Raw genomic sequence first — 19,396 nt, 5'->3', positions numbered from 1 at the left:
GAAACTGCAGGGGGTTTGTGAGTTAACAAAAATATTGAGTAATAAATTAATATAGCGAAAAATTAATAGCATATATATATATATATATATATATATATATATATATATATATATATATATATATATATAGATATATATATATATATATATATAATTTTTAAAAGAAAAATACAAAACAAAACAGCATGTCGTGACAATTAACTGAAATTAGAGAACATGAACGTAATTTTATTTATTATTATTATTGACTTATCAATGCATTATCAACTATCAATGAATTTTGAATTATTATATATATATATATATATAGAGAGAGAGAGAGAGAGAGAGAGAAATAAAAAATTACAAAATTTTTATTAATTATTGGAAGCTACTCACAAAAATCACTATAAAAGAAAATCTTTGCATATGGCCTAATTAATCAAACAAATTATTGTTAAAACAATTAAACGGTTAAAACTATTAATTTTAAATATTTATTATTTAACATGAATGCATTTTATATATTTATATACATTTATTTATATATTATGTTTTACATCAAGTTTATAATTGAGATTTAGATTTAATTTTGATATACAATTTACAAAAAAATCCAAAATCTAAAACTCAGATTATTTACAAAAAATTATAAATATATTAATGTATGCTAAATATTGTTTTTATATTAATTTTATAATTGAAATTCAGATTACAAGAAGTTACTGACATAAGTCAAGGTTATGTAAAAATCAGACATAATCTACATCCCTGGCTTATACATTTGAACATAAATCTTGCTGTTATGATAACGCTGTGGTAAGAGCTGAGTGAACAAAGTAATGAGTTTTATGACTTTGTGGTTTGGTGCACAGAAGATGACATCAATGGCAAACTTACACACAACCTACTTTGACATTCAGCATAATGATTAATGCTAGGCATTATACCTGTTAAGTTCAATAGAGTAGAACCTGCTTGACTTTAATTAAATGAACAGTATGATGGTTTTTAATAGCTGTACGGACTTTGCACTGCATTAGATTAGATATGGTGACAGGAAGGATAACACAGCTCACTGTATTTGCCAAAGCATGAAACTCCATGGTGATAAATCTATTACAAATATTTTTCATAATGAATATGGCGCAACATATGGAGTATCAATCTAGGCACACAAGAATTTTGTTAGAACGTAATGTTTTGTCATTAAATAAAAAAAAAAAAATTGTGTTATTTTAGTATCATTGAGATACCGTTCATATTTTTAATTAGTTTTTATTTTTAGATTTCATTTTAGTTTTAGTTCAAGTTTGAGTGATTTTTTTGAGTAAGTTAAAGTTTGAGTAAGTTTGTGTTTTTGTCATTATTATTGTTGTGTTTTTTTATATATATGTCTATTTGTTTTATTTTATGTTTTATGGAATTATAATAAGTTTGAGGAATTTAAAGGTTCAATGGATGTTTAGGTTCCATGAAGAACCTTTAAATTCCACAAACGATTCTTTATAGTGGAAAAAGATTCTTTAGATTATTAAAATGTTCTTCAAACTAAAAAAATGGTTATTTTAAGAACTGTTAACTGAATAACTGAACCAAAATTCACATCACTGTGAAAACCCCCTTTTGGAACCTTTAATTTTAAGAGTGTACAGTAAGTCGTGTACGTGACCTTAATCACCTCTTGTAAACCGTGTTAATAGCTGACCTCAAAACAGTGAAATCACTCTTCATTTAACACATTCACTGTCTTCATGAAACCCAGTTCAATCTGCTTCTTGTTTATTAGCTTTTCCATGATGTCAGAGCAGCATGTGAACCTGTACAAAACCACAACAATAGCCAGCATGCTCTAGAAAGCAGACTTGTACTGTGTGACAACTTGGAACGATATCCGGAGGAAGAAACGTCACATTAGTGCACTCCGTTCGGAAAAGTAACGTGAGGAACCTTGAAAGTCACACCTTGGCAGGACTGTAACAAGAGCGTCATAAGAGGAAACCTGAGCGGGCCGCGTGAACCGGATCCTCCCTGTTCCACTGGCACACTCTGTCCCAGTAGACCACCACACACTTTGTGCTCTGGATGGTCCAGGTCCATTCCCGAGGGTCTCATCAAACCCAGTTCTGCTAAACCTCCATGAAGGCATGTCAGACGTTGTGTCCTGGAGATCCCAGGAAAATAGCGAATGGAGCCAGTCAGCCACAGCCGTCAACAAGGTCTGGATCTCCTTGGTAGGAGGTAAGATGGACATTGTTTATGTACAGAAAAATATATGGAAAGAGCAAAATGTTGTTTATCGAAGCTCAGAAAATCCTTGCGTGAAGACTTAGTTGCATGTGACACCAGTCCTCCTTAATTTGATTGGAATTGTAGCAGGATATCATGGATGCATTGATTTTTTTTTCATGATGAAAGGGATAGTAGAAAATTCTGTCATGACATTCCAAACCTATAAATTATATATATATATATATAAATACATTTTATATTTTAAAATATAAAAATACATGTATATAAAAATGTTTAGTTTTTTTAAAGTTTGGATTTTTTTTGTATTGATAATTTTATTAATCAATAAATAGTTACTAATTTTAAATGTATATAAATGTATTTATGTGTATACAATTAATATTTATTATTTATTAATTTTTATTTATTTAGTAATGTTTAAATATTTAAAATTGGATAATTTTAATTCTATATATTTATAAAAACGTTTTTATTTATATATTATATTTTCTACTAATTTCATAAATGGGATTTCAAGATTAAAGTTAAGATTTTTAAAGTTTGTATTTTTAAAATTGTTAAATAATTGCTCATTTTAAATTTAAAATGAATAATTATTACATTTTATTGAACTAATTATTACATTTTTAAACAGTGCATGGGTACAAAAATATTTCGGACCCCATTAACTTTCATTGCATAGAAAAAAAAAATCTTCTTTTGCATTCCACAAAAGAAAGAGAGTCAAGTCACCTTTATTTATATAGCGCTTTTAACAATGCAGATTGTGTCAAAGCAGCTTTACATTGATAACTGGTATATAATTTTGGCTGCACAGCAGCTCTTAAAGAATAGTGTCAATGCAGGCAGATCAAAGCACTGTTGAATATCAAATGTCAAGTCAAATGTCAAGTGTCAAAGAAAGGAGGTTTGGAATGGGTGAGTAAAAGATGACACAATTCTCTTTTTTTTTTTGGTTGCAACCAACACCACCCACCTTTCAGGCTCTAATAAAATGCTAACAGTATTTCAACAGAAAGAAGCACAAGCTAGTTCCTTTAGCCAAGGGGCAGCAAGTTCACTGTTGTTTACTCATTTGCAGATTATTCAAATCCTACGCGCAATGCACCAAAACATCCTGGTTTGTTTTGTTTTCTGCCTAAGCACATAAAACAATAGCGAAAGATCAGATTGAGCTTTCATGAAAAGACCCACATTGCTAATCTCCTTCATGATGTCCATCTGCTCAGAGTCTGAACTATCAGAAGCCGCGGTGTGACAGTCTCTACATGATCTCTCTCCAGCTGTTGATGACCAGAATACACAGTCTGGTGTGGGCGAACGATATTTGAGCTCAGATTGTCTGGCTGCTCGTGTGTTTGGGTTCATGCTACGTGCCATAATGAGAAATAATGTCTAAAAGATAGATAAAAAACTTACAAATATACAAATAGGGCATTGAAAAACAACACAATATTGTAATAATTATTACGTGAATTCGCTGGTTGATGTCGTCTCACTCACTGAGAGTAAAAACAACTTCTTGTCCTCTGATTGGTCGAGTGAGAGTTAACCCGAGTACCAGCCTTCCGCGCAGCCGATTGGACAGCGCGGCACCACGTGACGTCCCTTTAAGATCTTTCTTGACTGGCCGCGACCATGGCAAAGGAAAGATTTCCACCTAATGACCAGGGCAGAGTTGCAGTGCAAAGGCTCGCGACTTATATCTGCCTAGTTTGAAGCGAAAAGGGATCTATAATACGACGAATGGCGGTTTGACGTTTCACTCGAGGGGAAAAAAAACCTCCTGCTCATTCAAGCACTTTTACGCGGGACGCGAAATGACGCACCTTGAGTTGTTTTAGGTTTTTTCTTCAAATTTTACTCGTGGAGGAATGCCACCAGATTCAAGTGCCTTATTTGCACATGTCTTTGTGGTTTTTTGTTCTTGAGCTACTCGGAATATTTGCAACATCAGTGAAGAGAGAAGTTGCATCGGTGAGAGGAAGCGGATTTTAAAGCAGCAGTAGTTTGTTCTTCTTTTAGTAGCTGCGCCTCACTCGTGCGCGCCGCCGATGACTCTAGACAACTTAAAACATTCCGCGATACTCACAACCTTATTTAAAATGGCTGACGATAATGATTTAATAGGTGCTTCGGAGTTTATTAAAGGTGAGTTTGAGTTTCGGAGGGTTTTCTGTATGGATAACTTTGATTCATTGTGCTGCCTCAGACTTGTTTCAGTCATCAGATAAACAGATGGGTGTGTGTAAACAATTATAGGACACCAACTTTTTCTGTGTTGTTGTAGATTATTTTTTATTTATAAACTTATTTAAGAAATACAGCAAGTCTAATTTATGTATGTTTGTTTTTAATTTATTTATTTTATATCATATTTGCATGAGAAATATTTTTTTGAAACTTAATAATAAATGTGTATTGTATTTAATAGTGTATAAATTCATATAGGTAATGTATCCAACCTTGTTACCATGATAATTATTTACAACTATTTTAACTTTTATTAAAATTGTATGCAAAACATTGTCATAATGACAGTATCTCTTTGAGGACAAGTCAGTGTTATAAACACTTTGTAGTGTCCTCAAACGCTTGACTCGTAATGAGTAAAAACTATCAACCTTGTTATTCTGATATATACCTACTTTTGTTGAAATTTTCAATTGGCACAGAGCCGTTTATACCTACATTTATACTTAAAGACATCTTTTATCTGATTGAACATGTAAAATCACACACTTCATTTAATGACCAAGTACTTAATATCATTCCAAGTAGATTAGATTTGTGGAGACACTTATTTTTGTCAAATCTGGTGAGAAAAACCCTTCATTTATGGAACATACTTCCTTTTCCTCTTACCATATTGACTCAAGTTCAAGTATTGTGATAATTCACATCTTGTTTTTTTAGTGTATTTAAAGCTAGTCCACTGGATAAGTCCATTGTTGCACATGATTAAGCCCAAGCCAATAATCCGATGATAAAATCTTATCTCTGAAGAGTATTAATAGTCGTTTTATAACTGTACCAACTTGTTTAATCGACCATGTGTTTTTTTCTCTCTCTTTTTTCAGATCGACTCTATTTTGCAACCTTAAGGAGCAAGCCGAAAAGCACTGCAAATACGCATTACTTTAGCACGGATGAGGAGTTTGTGTACGAAAAGTGAGTTTACCCTCCCTCAGTCATCTTTTAGAGCCAAAACCCCCAGCAGGCGAGAAATGGTTCCAGAGTCTGTTACATAACTCTTTAATCGAATGCATCCTTCAGTAAAAGTTGCATTTTTATCTCCAAACTTCCATAATGGACCTGTCAATCATTTATTCAGAGTTTCCGGATGTGGGAGGATTGGTGAAAAATGGAAATGATGTTCTTCACATCACTCTGACACATATTTTGACAGGCAACACTTTTTGAGGGTGACTTCTAAGGAATGGATGATGGTCTGTTTTAAGGGGCCCATCTTATCATAATTGCAAAATATAATGTCCAAATACAAAAAAAAAAAAAAATACATTGCAATTTGCAACTTTATTGCTTATATTTGAAATTACAAGAATGATCGCACCATATGCACAGTACATTGAAAAAGAGATGACAACTTTTTTTTTCTCTCTATGTCCATTTAACACCTGCAGCGGCTTGTTTCTAGGTGTTTTGGCAGGTGTTTTTCCACAGATGGAGGCCCTGGCCCCATTAGCCTGAGCCATAGTTAACTTCTTAAATAATTGTACAAATATATGACTTTCTTCATTAAACAATGAAGTTTCATGATATTGTTCTTTTTTTCTTCCTCTTTTCATTTTTATAGCTTTTATGCAGATTTTGGACCTCTCAATCTTGCCATGCTGTACAGATACTGCTGTAAACTCAACAAGAAGCTCAAGGTGAGTCAAACACCTGCTTGATTTATTACGATCCTCCTGAAGAATGTGCAGTATGTAGCTACAACAATTAAAAAAAGCTGAGGAATTTGCACTCACACCCTCTTCGGTAGATATTTTGGGCTGTCCGATGTGCTGACATTTCCTTTGTTTGTAATATGGGATGGGAATTTAAACTTAATGATACAGCATTGAGCTTCAGCTACTAGAAAACATCCTGTTTAGCCCTCACTTTATCAAGTCATCAGCTTGTTCTATGCCGTGTATGTAAGGCAAAACCGCTTGTGCTCAACTTTGACCACAGACTCAATAGGGTGTGTCACGTGCATCTGAAGCCATGTGCCTCCTGTCTTTTTTAGTCTTTGACTCACCTGTGCCAGCATTTTAATGTGGACCGAGAGTGTCTCCTGAGACCACAGGTTGTTCTTATCTCAGGGCCTTTATGAGAATCAGCAGTTCAGGCCATGAAGAGATTTCTTCTTGAAGGAATATTCCTGATTTGGTACATTTGGGTAATGCTGATTACCACAAAAAAAACAATTTCCACTTCTCCCTCCTTTTCTTTAAAAAAAAGGAGCAAAAAAATATGGATTACAACTGAGGAGCTTACAATGGAAATTAATGGGAATTTGTAAATGATAAAGCAACAAGACAAAGAAAGAGTGTTAAAGGATTAGTTCACTTTAAAATTAAGATTACCCCATGATTTACTCACTCTCAGGTCATCCTAGGTGTGTATGACTTATGCCATGCCATAACTACTTAAGTTCATCACTTGTGTCAAACTCATGACCCCAATTCACTGCCATTATAAAGCAAGATGGCATCAGGGTGTTTATTAATATAACTCCGAATGTATTCATCTGAAAGTCATAAACACCTAGGATGGCTTAAAGTCCCTGTAATGTCATTTTAAAGTATGTTCTGAGTTTGTCACACCGCAGAAAAATGTGTTATTAACCACCCAGCCAAATTTGCCATGCTCGGGGCTCCAGTGCATCGTCGGATCCCCGCTTTAGCTCCGCCCAAAAAATCCTGAACACAGAATTGGTGAAAAACTGTTTAATGCTCTAACTTCACAATTCAGCACTGCACAATTACAGCCTTTGTAATGTGTTTCAGCAATACTTTTGTAACATTTATAACGTGTTTAGAAACAATTCTCAGAATTGACTTTACAGGGACTTTATGGATGAGTAAATCATGGGGTAATTTTCATCTTAAAGTGAACTAATCCTTTAATATAAAAATCGCTAACTAACCTTTTCTGTATAAATTTCTATCCAATTTTAGAACTTGAATTTAAACTGCTTTACAGCTCAAAGAATACACAGGTTTTAACAGAACAATTAATAGAAGTGCTTAGATATAATCAAATGCTTCACGTTTCTGCTTTTAAGTGCTCCAAAAATTGGCCACAAATGAAGTTTGTCACCTCCATTTTTGCTTTGTTTAAAGAAAAGAGGGAGAAGTTAATTTTTTTTTGTCGTAATTAACATTCTCTTGCACTTAACATGTACTGAACCTGAACTATTCCTTTAATCCACAATTCTATATGAATACAAAATTCTATACAAAACTATATGAAACCAAACCTTTATTCTATTACCTATTTGAGCAATACTCACCATCATGTCGTTCCAAACCCATAAGACTTTTGTTCATCTACAGAACACAAATGTTTCTTTTTGATGAAATCTGAGCAATTTATGTCCCTCCATAGACGGCTATGCAGTTGCAGCTTTTTCAAAAAGATCATAAAGAGATTGTAAAATAATCTATATGAAATGAGTGGTTTATTCCAAATTTTCTGAAGAGACTCAATCACTTTTTATGATGAACAGATTTAATTTAGGCCTTTACTCACATATAAACATTGATCAGTAAACATAAACAGAAGCTCAACCAAACCTGAATGACGTGCGAGAACAAACCTCGTTGCGTAACCAATGAGGTTCATTCTCGTTTGTTACCCAGCTCAAGATCAATGTTTATATGACTAAACCGCTCAATTCATATGGATTAGTTTTATGATGTCTTTATGAACTTTTTGAAGCAAAGTTTAAATTGCATAGGCTGCCTATGGAGGGACAGAAAGCTAGCAGATTTCATCAAAAAGATCATCTTTTGCGTTCCAAAGCTGAACGAAGGTCTTACAGGTTTAGAACGACATGATAATTTTGTCATTAATTACTCAACTTCATTCTTGGGTGAACTAATCCTCAAAGTTCTTTGCACAGTGGTGCATCTTGTTCACTTGTTATCCACTAGGCCAAAGTTTCACAAGTCCAACTTTTTCTTGCAATTGTCATGGAACTTAGCAGGATATCAGCAAGGTATCTACTACAATCTACTTCGATCTCTGTGTTCGCGGTCTGCTGAGAAAGTGAGTTGCTTGTTATGTCAGCATTCTTGATCTTTTAGGCCTGATCCTCGCTTCTATCAGATGTAAACAAATGTTGGGATTAGACATGACCTTTTTCCTTTCATCCAGACTTAAGCAGTAGCCACTGGCATTGGTCTTGCCATGTGGTTCATGCGTGTCCTGAGGATTTATGGAGGAGGATTAGATGTCTGAGTACTGCTCTGCAAGCATCAGTTGTGATGGGGAGGGGCATGGGATCCATCCCAATCCATCAGCTCCCAGATTTTCCATTCGATTGAAAATATAGACACTGTTGTTTAAAGGGTAATGTTTGGTTGGGGTAGGGGTAGCATTAGGTACCACTCACTCTGGGTTTTTTCTAAGGTTACACTAGTTGCTTTCCGAAACCTAGTGAGCTGCCTTACTTGCTACTAGCTACCTAGGCAGCTGCCTTCTAACTGAAATGAAACCCCATAAGTGACTGATTTGGAACACTACATAGGCGGAACCTCAAAGTGCCACACAAAATGTTGACATGACCATTTACATTAGCTTATTGCTACGCTAAGAGCACAAAGTTTGCAAGCTTTTATTTTTTTATTTTTATAATTTTACAATATTCTACATCAATAAGCACACTTATTGTTAATTTTCTTTGTCCGCCGTCTTAGTTTTTTTAACTTGCCGCAGTGCATTTTGGGATTACCTTCTTAACTAAGGATACTTGTGGTTCTACCTTTACATTTTGGTTAATGCGTCTTCAGAAATCCATTCCTGCCTTTTGGAAAGTACCTTTTGTTCCAAAAATAATTGAGCTTGCTAACTAGACTGCACATCTAGACAAAGATACAATGTTCTTCTGTTTTAGCAGAGTTTAGAGATATAGTTGTTAAGTTTCATCAGGTTTCAGAAGCATAAAACTCGACATAACGCCAACTCTAGTCCAATTAACCTAAATTGAGAGGTCAGCAAAGAGGACAGAACCCCAAAGCACACAAGAAGTTTATAGTGTCCATGTAGTGAATAATTCTGCTGACATGTCTCCTCTAAGCATCTGTCTAAGGTAAAGGAAGGCGTTTGAATAATCAACCTTTTTATCTTTGTGTTTTGTTCTGTGTTTCTAAAGCTGGCAAGGTGTAGTTCTCTCATGTGTTCATGTTTTGGAATATTAAAGGTAAAGTCCCGTGGTAAAGCATGATGTGTTTTCCTCCTAACCACTTTCACTACGTCCACACCCATTCAACCACATGTGAATGTCTCCGCCTGTTTCTAATTTACAAGTTGTTGCCTTAGAGATGACATTTTTTTTCTAACCTCACCAGTTTGGGCCTGCATGATTGGTTGTAAGCTGCGGGGACCACATAGCAAGAAGGGAAGCTTTGGTAGTATCTGTTCTAGTAGTATCTGGTTCTTATCAGATCAGCTTTCTAGCATTGTTGAGCAGAGTTTGTGCATTCTCAAGTTGGTGTTTTTGAAGCCCAGCCTGTTTTTTTTTCTTTTTCTTTTTCTTTTTTTTTTTTTATATAAAAACTGTCAATCTTGAGATGAGATTTTTTTTTTTTTTTTAATTTTGGCAGCGATTTTCTTCCCCCTATTAGCATAGCCACCTCCTGCATGTGGATGTTGTTATTTTAAATGAAAATTAACTTGCTGGGTAATTGTTAACTTTGTTTTGCTTATCGATTTGCCAGCAAAGTAAAAATGGTTCAACTCTGTGAGAACAGATGACCTGTTAGATAATGGTTAAAGAAAGGAAAAAGATCTTGTTGACATTCAATATGGTTTTGCTTATTAAATTAACCTGGAAAATATAAAAGGTTTCAACCCTGTTACTATGACTCTATGAGGGAAGATGACCTCTATATCTTCAATTTCCAAACTAGTTTGCATTCAATATTGTTTTGCTTATTGATTTAAATTGGAAAGATAAAAGGGTTCAACCCTGTTACTATGACTCTGTGAGAAAAGATGACCTCTAGAGCTGCACTTCCAGTCTAATTGACTTTCAGTGTTGTCTTGCTTATCGATTCAATTTGGAAAATAAAAGGGTTCAACCCTGTTGCTATGAATTTTTGAATATTTATGCTAAAATTAATAGGCAAAAAAAGTAAAATTTTTAAAGAGGTTCTCCTGAAAATAAAATGTTGAATTTCTTCCGAGCTCTCAGCTTTGGAAATTTCCTTTTCTTAGTTTTGCCTTTGGTGTGTATTTCTTTTTCTTTGGGGGTGGATTGTAGGTGGACAAGTTTGAATCCTCATTTGTTGTGCCGGCAGTTTGATTTCACTGTTATTCCACCCCAGCCAAATTTTTACTCTGCAGCATGTGGAGTGACACGGGAACAGATCTTTTGAGGGCTTTTCAGTTCAGCTCAGATCTAGCACAGATTATTCTGAAGCTTTTGCCGTGTGCCTGTGCATGAGTTGCCTTTTAGCAGCTACACGCTGCCTCTCTTGTGCACACATTTTGGCTCACCTGCAGCACCTCCCTGTGTTACTGCTGCAGCTGGGGCAGATGCAGCAACATCTGTCTCCAAATTCCCTCATGTTAAAGACACTCAATTGAGTTATCCAGAATACACCTCAAGCTAATTTAAGCAGGAAAAAAATGTTTTTAAGTGTGTGGAATTTGTTGGTGCCGAGATATTTGCTGATGAGATTCTCATAACCTGTTTCCCAAACATCTAACCAGTCATGTTAACTAAATGGGTTTGAAGTGACTTTTACCTTAACCAATATTTTAATTTCTAATTAAGTCAAGCCAACAAGTTTAACACTTGACGCAGTTCTCTTTTTCGTCATGTTAAAATAACAAAAAGCAAAAAGATTGATGCAGTGACTAATGATAATTTTGTTTTGTTATAATAGCATTTTAAAGAAGACTTTATATCATTTAAGATACTGTTTCAGTGAAAACCATGTTGAATAATTGATTTTTATTTTCATTAAAATAGCATTGCTGCAGGTTTTGTTTTTTTGTTTAAATTACAGTTTTGTTTCTTTAGAATGCCATTTAACATTTTGCCGTTTAATGCCGTTTTGTGCTAAAATGCTTTAAACAAAAACTTTAATGATTGATCTAAATGTTGTTTTTATACATGTAAACCTACTGGAAAGTTGAACAACTGTTTATCTTTTTATTTAGTTTTATCTTAAGCAATTTGTAATTCATTTTCATTAATTTTCTGTAATGAAAACTACATTGAATAGTCTAAAATAAATTGCATATTTGAAATGTATTCTTGTACATGCTTGCAGTGTAATGCATTTGTTTTTTGTTTCCAGTCGTTTACACTGACGAGAAAAAGGATTGTTCACTACACCAGCTTTGACCAGCGCAAAAGGGCTAACGCTGCTGTGCTCATCGGTGCTTATGCTGTGAGTATCCCACTTCTTTCTGTCCTTTTGTCTTCCTTTTTCACTGGCGTTAATTACTTTCGCCTGTCTCGAGGATTCATGCCCAGGATGGAATCTGTCATGACACTGCAAATTAGCTGCTCAGCTGTTTCCATCAAAACCAACAATCCTCCCACATCGCAGCCTCGACAGCAAATTCGTATGTAGTACGAAGTCTTCTCGGATGTTTGCCAGTGTCCTCATTCTGGCCTCCCCCTCAGAGAGAGCAACAGGCTGCTGACTGACTGGTACATCCCCCGCGTTGTGGCAGCACAATAACTACGTCCTTGACTGGATCGCATGCCAGTTTGTCCTTTTCCACTGCATTCATTCATCTATCCCACCACGTACACAGTGGCTCTTGTGAAACTGCATGAGCAATGCCAGCATTGGGCATCTACACACTTCCTGTTCCTGGCACTCTCATGGAAGGTCTTTGGTCCGGGCAGATTTATTGCTTTGTAAAAGGAACAGGTGCCATCTATAATGTGGGTCAGTGTACCATTCTGATAAACCCTCCATGTAAATGACTCCCCAGTTTCTGAGCCCTTTATAGGGGCACGGCACCAATTTTTTTCTGCAAATATTTTAATCCTCTTTTTAATAGCATGCACATTTACTTGAGTATATTCAGTTTATTTGTACTGACAAAGCAGCTACTGTCTCACACAATGAGATAGGCTCTGGGAGATAAGAACGCTTCATTCCTCATGAATATTGATGAGTCCTAAATGGCAACACTTATAGGAAGTAGTATGAGATATGCTTCTCCAGTTTCCTTCAAAGAAGTCACTGTTAACTTCTTTCTAGATCCGAAATTTGAAATATTTGGGAACTGAAAAGGGTGATAGTGTTATATACTATCAGCATCCTTTTTTCTGATCCTCTGCTATTCAAAAGGGGTGGGGGAGATCTGATGTTCTCTTGCTTTCCATTGGACGAGGGCCATGACGGGTTATAATCTGGCTTTTTGTATAATCTTACTTTGGACTGTTGTGATGCAATGGCTGCGTGCCACCATAAATCCTGTGTTGGATGTTTGTTGCTGCGACTCACCTCTCTACTTAAATCTTTTTGTTCCCTGTCTGCAGAGACTATATAGCTACATTCAAATAGCTGTTGAATGCGTCCCAAATGTGCCCCCCCGCCCTCTGTTCATTTTTAAAATAAACTAAAAATAAAAATAGACATTATAATGAACATCACAAAAAAAAAAAAAATGAAAATGTGCGAGTCTTCTTTCCTTGCAAACCTGGTCTTTGCATTTCTAATTATCTTGCAAATGTCTCTCAAAGTTGGTGTACTACCTCAAAATCTGTCTACTAGGAATGGTCACATTTACCCTTTCAGGCTAAATTTAGTCTGAACCCTGATCCTGGTCTTAATTTAGTTGACTTAAATGGAAACTCATTTTAGCTACCTTCATAAAACCCAACCTCTGGAGACAGCTGTCAAATCATGTGGATTCTCTCCTATAAACTCAATAATGTGCTCAAGATGGACTTGGATTCTCTCATCTAAAACGCTCCTATACTTCTCTCATCTCTCATGTACTTCTCATCTCCAAACTGCATAAAACCATGGTTCTGCTCCGTGTGGGCTTGCCTGTTACTCTTTGCGTGCATGGATGTGCTTTCAGTGTAATTTGTCTTTCTACTTGCAGTGAATCTTCTGTAAGTAGGTTGTTATTGATCCAGGCTTGTGTGGGATGTGCTTCTCTGGCAAGTGCAGATGTTTGCTGCTGATCTGCCCTACAGTAGACGACCCAGTTTTATCATGTGAAGGAGATTATTTGTAGTGGTTGAACAGCTGGGGCCAAGATCTTCCATCGTTTCTCTGGGTCACATGGGACACTAGGGCGCAACACAAACAAACAAGTTCTGACCCTTCTCTTGAGACTGAACTTAATCCTCGGAACTGTTCAGCTAATTGTTCGTTGGTGCATATTTCATGAGCTTGTGCACAAATGATAAAGCTCTGGCCTTCTGCCGAACAAAAAACAGCCTTCACAAACAGTCACTTGAACTCTCTCCTAGTTTGTTTGTTGTCAAGTACTAGAGGGCTTAAAAAATGATATCATCCAAAAATTAAAATTCTGTCATTCACATTGTTCCAGACCTGTGTGACTGACTGACTTTTGTGGAACAAAAATAAGATATTTTGAAAAGTGTGCAGGTTGCCCTTTTCCATGCGATTTACAGTGAATGGGGACTAAGGCTTTAAAGCTAAATAAGATGCAAAAGTGCCAAAAAAAGTATCATAAAGTTGTGAATACATCTATATTCAATATCTTCTGAAGTTGTATAATCAATATACTGCATTTTTCGGAATAAATGTTGAGTTTTTCATTTCCGACATGCCAGTTTTTCATTTCCCACACACTGGTAGTTTTAGTTTAGATTTGTTTGTTTTTTAGTACATTCATTTAGGCTTGCCATTTATAATAAATTTGGTTTATAATTTCTTTTTTTATTCTTATGTTTGTCATTCCTGTTCTGTTCTGAATGTTGTTAAATTTAAAGTCTTTGAATGAGGGGAACTATAATATCCATGTTGTTTTATTTACTGAAATTTTTACATGACATGTGACATGTGAGTAAATTACATGATTTTATTTTTTTTTTGAGCTAGCCCTTTTTCTATATTTTATGCATGTTGGACATTTCTTTTTCGTGTTGGCACTGCTGTGCTGCTTTCTGACACCAAGCCACAGAAATGTTCAAGGAGTGAGCAGAGATCTTATTATAGAGCTCTTTCTCTCTGTGATTTCAAGAGGGATTGGCATGCATGAAGGGAATAGATGACCGCTAAAACTCGTCACTTCAGCAAGTCTGTGTGTGTGACTGCCTCACTGTGCCGTGACAAGTCGTCCCAACTTGAGAAGGGCCCCATTGTGCTGAGCCACAGCATCTCATCTGTGTGACACATTCTGCCTGAACATCACGTTCCTGAAAGTGCATTTGTGTATGGGATAAAGAGGAACATGGACGGAAATGGATAGGAAAATGACTGAGTAGGCCGTTGGGAAGTAGTGATGTCCAATTAACTAGTACTTCAACTCAAACTTCATTCAGTTAGTTGCCAAGGCAACATTTCTTAATTTCATTTAATCTAAAATTGTTCATCTAACATTTATATTTTATTTTATTTCAGCTTTATTTCATTACAGAAAAGAATTTTTATTAGTTTTAGTTAACAACAGCACTGATGTTAGTCTATAAAATGAATACCTACCATTACCATTCAGCTGAATTGCTTGTGCACTAATGTCATTTCCTGTTCCTGTTTCCATCTCAGGTGATTTACCTAAAGAAAACACCAGAGGAAGCCTACAGAGCCCTGACTTCAGGCTCCAATGCCTCATATCTTCCCTTCAGGTAAGACGGCCCCATATCCACATCATCTGCAACATGGGAGTGTTGTTCTCCTTTAAAAAAGCCAGTTGTTTCCAAAACTAAGTTTTTTTTTTTTTTTTTTTTTTTTTTTTTTTTAGATATTGCCTCATTCCACTTTCCTCTCCCTCTCTTATCGCACATTGCATTCTAATCTGATTTTGTCGGAAATATAGTGTCTCTTGTGGCTCATTGGGTTTTTTAATGCGATAAACTTCTTTGCCCAGATAAATAAACAGGGAAAGTGGAAAAGCAGCATGGCCATTTTTTTTGGAAGCCATGAAGCCGACATGTATATCGTGATGTTCATAATTGCAGCAGGGTTAGATTATCTTGCTCCTACTGGTTGACATCTCTGCCTTTTAATTTGGGATTATGGAGTCCGGCTGGGTCAGCGCACTCATGTAATCCCTTCTCTTGATCTGAATTCTGGACTCTGTTCAAAAATGTCACAAAGGACAGGACATTAAAACCTATGAGCTGATGCCCTTGAGTAGAAGGAAAACTGTCTGTGGCAGGTTCTAGACTCCATGCAGTTGGCGTGTAGTGGAAATCTGCTCCGTCTGATTTGTGAATGGGTCAAAGGAAATATTCTGTTGTGAATGGGGCCTTCTTGTTGAGTAATAGTGCTAGCATTTTAAATCTTTTTTTACTCTGTTATTGGAAGGTGTTGCTGTTGTGTAATTGTCTCCACACTCGGAGCGAGTCTATTTTTCCTGTCATACCATACGTAAGACGCAAGTTGTGGATTTGTGCCAGTGTGACTGCTGTTCTGTTATTCCACCATCCAGCCGCCCTGTGAGATGCCAGTCGTGGCTCCAATACGCCCCCCTGCTGTTTCTCAAAATGACAAAGAATTCCCATGGTGATGATATTACCATTTCTTAAAACACTGTCCTCCTCCTTTTAAAACCTCTCACAAAAATCACATGCTCATATATGCATTTTTCATTACCATATAGTTAGTATTCTGGGCTAGTCAATCCTGTTGGCTGTTTTTTTGCCACCAGATGAGATTTGACCCCTCAGCTCATTCCCCCCCTATTCACTGAAGAAGAAACACAAGTCTTGAAGTTCACCCAGTCCAAGCACATAGTAGCAGATTCTGTTATGTGCGCATATATAATGAGGGACGTGAAGAAAGTCAGGGTGACCTGTGCCCTCTTTGAACAGAGATGTTCATTGTTGAAGTGGACTCTCATTGGCTAATGATTCTGAGCCGTAAGTGAAGAGGCTTACATTTTCTGAATCTGCGATCTTCAGTGCAGTCCCGCAATTCTTTTAGCCTTCTATGAATTTATGGAACAAGCCATATATCTGTACTTTCTGAGATGTGCTGTAAGTGCTTCCGGTATAGATTAGCTCTGGCCTTCAAACAGTTTGGAACTGTCAGTCACTGGTACAAACAGGAAACAGCATATTTGTTTTTACTGTGAAGTTGTTAGTGCTTTTCCCAGAAGGCCAATCTTACTTGCATACATGACATCAAGGGAAAACCTTTTACTCATTGACCTTCATTTGTCTGTGAAACAAGACTAAAGAAGGAATTACATTACTCATTGGTGGGTTTATTGGTCAACACTAGGGATGCACCGATACAATTTTTTTTTTAAGGACAGAGTACGAGTACCGATATTTTTTTTTTTTTTTTTTTTTTTTGGTACTCGCCGATATCGATGCCTAGACATTTGTTCATTTCTTTTTTCTTTTTTTTGGTGATGTGGCAGTTTTCCAAGTACAAGACAGTGAGACTAATGAATGTAGGACAGCTTCTTTATTATTACTCTAATGAAAAAAGAAATAATTTTTATGTGCTTGTCACAAACTTTATATATATATATATATATATAAAGACCCAGATACAGCATAAAATCACACTTAAAAATATGGACATTAATCTAGATATCCTAACATCGACGCATCTGTGTCCTATACCGCCTTGGAATATTAAAAAAACAATCATCATCATGAACCTGGCTCAGTATAAAAAAAAAAGACAAATCATCCAAATGTTTAGGAATTTTTGGATATAAGATGCAGCTTATCAACTCAAGTACCTGTGTACACAGATGGATCAAAGTCAGACAGTCGGGTATCTGCCGCTGTAGTGATTTGGTCAAAACGCTATGGCAAAGTTCAATTTTCACAGCTGAAGCTTGTGCATTACTTTTATCTCTTGAACAAATAGAGAAGGAACAACAACGTAATTTAATTTGCACAGATTCTAAATCCTGCTTACAAGCACTTGATTCTTTGAAAACTGAACATCCTATAATTATCAGCATAATAGGAAAAGTGGACTCTTTAAAGAAACAAGATGTTAATGTTGTTTTTTTGTTGGATACCAGGCCATATGGGATTGACTGGTAATGAACAAGCTGATAAAGCAGCAAAGGAAGCACTTTAGTTGGAAATGACAGAATGTAAAATACCAGCATCTGACGTTAAACCCATATTGTAAATAACAAATTACATGAGGTGAATCCAGTTTTAAATCACTGAGTTATTAGTTATTATTTTGAAAACACATATGACCAGGTTGTATATACGAGATGCCGAATTGGACATTCAAGACCCACTCATTCATATTTATTGAAGGGGGAAGAGAAACCGGTCTGTGATTTGTGTAAGAATTTCACGAGTGTAAAACCTATGTTAATAGAATGTCCTTTTTTAAATAATATTAGACAATGGTTTTATACAGAAAACACATTAATGGACATTTTTAAAAAGGTTTCTCCTGGAGTAATTTTAGAATTTCTGTCGAATATTCAATTGAAAGACTCTATGTAATTGTTGTTATTATTAATGTTGTTGTTATTGGTATATATGCCTTGCCTTTGTAAAGTGATTGTTTTTGAGACAAAATTGTTAAATTATTGTAAACAATGTATTGAAGTGATACTGCTGATTGCCATGAATATAGCCATTGCTGCTGATATGGCATTAAATCATAAATAAATAAATATATAATATAAAATATATATATATATAATATTCATGTAACATCTTTAGTTTTATTAACATTAATGACAGACAAATATTTAATTAGGCTACTCTCCTTTTAAGACTGAATCCATGCATATAATATACTGAGTCTAACACACATCCTGTTTTCACCCACCTGTTTATGTCCACTTAAGACATAACCAACTGTATTTATGTGAGATACTCCACACGATGGACATTTTGACAACTATTTGTTAGTGTTGTCAAAAGTAACGCCTTCGGTACCTATCGGTACTGAAATTTTAAAAACGTGACGCTTTGAGCGCTGTTGAGCGGATTCATAAACATCTCTGATTGGCCATTGTTGACGCGCTCATCGGATATGCCTGTGATTGGCTACAATGATCAACGCGTGGGAGCATTTGAAAGCACATGGAAGTGTTTGAATTTGAAAGCGTTTTGAAAGTGGGAGCACGAGCCATTGAAAGCAGGCGTCTAACAGAGGACCGTTCCGCGATAGACGCCTGCTTTCAAACACTCCCGTGTGTATCTGTGTAAGCGCTTAGTGAAGAGATTAACTGATGACTATTTAGAAACGTTTTTACAGCGTTGATCATTGAAGCCTATCACAGACATATCCGATGAGCCGTGAAAACAACAGCCAATCAGAGATGTTTACGAATCCACTCAACAGCGCTCCAAGCGTCACGTTTTTAAAATTTCAGTACCGACTAGGTACCGAAGTCGGTACTTTTGACAACACTACTATTTGTGCATTTGACCATTTGGGTGCAAAGAGAACTGATCACGCGCTGTCTGAGAGAACTGAGATCACGCACGTGCGTGTGCAAGAGAGAACGCTTCTGGTTTGTCATTCAGCGTGATTTGCATGCAGTTCGCTGTGTCAGTTGTCCTCAGTAATTCTGAAGTATTTCCACTCTCCTGAGGCTGACATTGTTTCTGCTGCTGCTGTCGGTGTCACTGTGCGCGAAAAATTCTTTCAGTTACATCACGTGCGGTATCGCTCTTTGGTATCGGGGGTATTTTTACGAGTACAAGTACATGAGCTTGGTATCAGTGCATCCCTAGTCAGCACATCTATTTTTTTCAGTCTTTGTGAGCATTAGTTGCTCTTTCACAGTTTACTTCTTGTTACTTCTATATATATATGACGTA

General features: G+C 36.1%; 1 protein-coding gene across 8 annotated transcripts in view; it reads left to right on the top strand.

Annotated features, from left to right (window-relative positions):
• The first annotated feature begins 1,845 nt into the window (after window positions 1–1,845).
• The window catches only part of cdc14ab (cell division cycle 14Ab), a 53,389-nt gene continuing 35,838 nt past the window's right edge, over window positions 1,846–19,396 (top strand). For 3 of the 8 annotated variants that reach the window (XR_010896068.1, XM_067396041.1, XM_067396042.1), the window contains exons 1-6: window positions 3,856–4,383; window positions 5,313–5,403; window positions 6,050–6,125; window positions 9,614–9,661; window positions 11,769–11,861; window positions 15,177–15,256. Coding sequence is in view for 7 of the 8 variants with exons in the window: in XM_067396041.1 (XP_067252142.1) it covers window positions 4,287–4,383; window positions 5,313–5,403; window positions 6,050–6,125; window positions 9,614–9,661; window positions 11,769–11,861; window positions 15,177–15,256 (485 nt within the window). In the remaining variant the exon portion in view is untranslated. Of the gene's footprint in view, window positions 2,221–3,855; window positions 4,384–5,312; window positions 5,404–6,049; window positions 6,126–9,613; window positions 9,662–11,768; window positions 11,862–15,176; window positions 15,257–19,396 lie in introns of those variants that run through there. The other 5 variants (XM_067396038.1, XM_067396037.1, XM_067396040.1 and 2 more) reach the window with 5 other exon arrangements.

The sequence above is a fragment of the Chanodichthys erythropterus genome, chromosome 10 (assembly GCF_024489055.1).
Source record: "Chanodichthys erythropterus isolate Z2021 chromosome 10, ASM2448905v1, whole genome shotgun sequence".
NCBI lineage: Eukaryota > Metazoa > Chordata > Actinopteri > Cypriniformes > Xenocyprididae > Chanodichthys > Chanodichthys erythropterus.
Note: the sequence above shows the minus strand (reverse complement) of the source record. Positions and strands in the feature narration are given on the sequence as shown.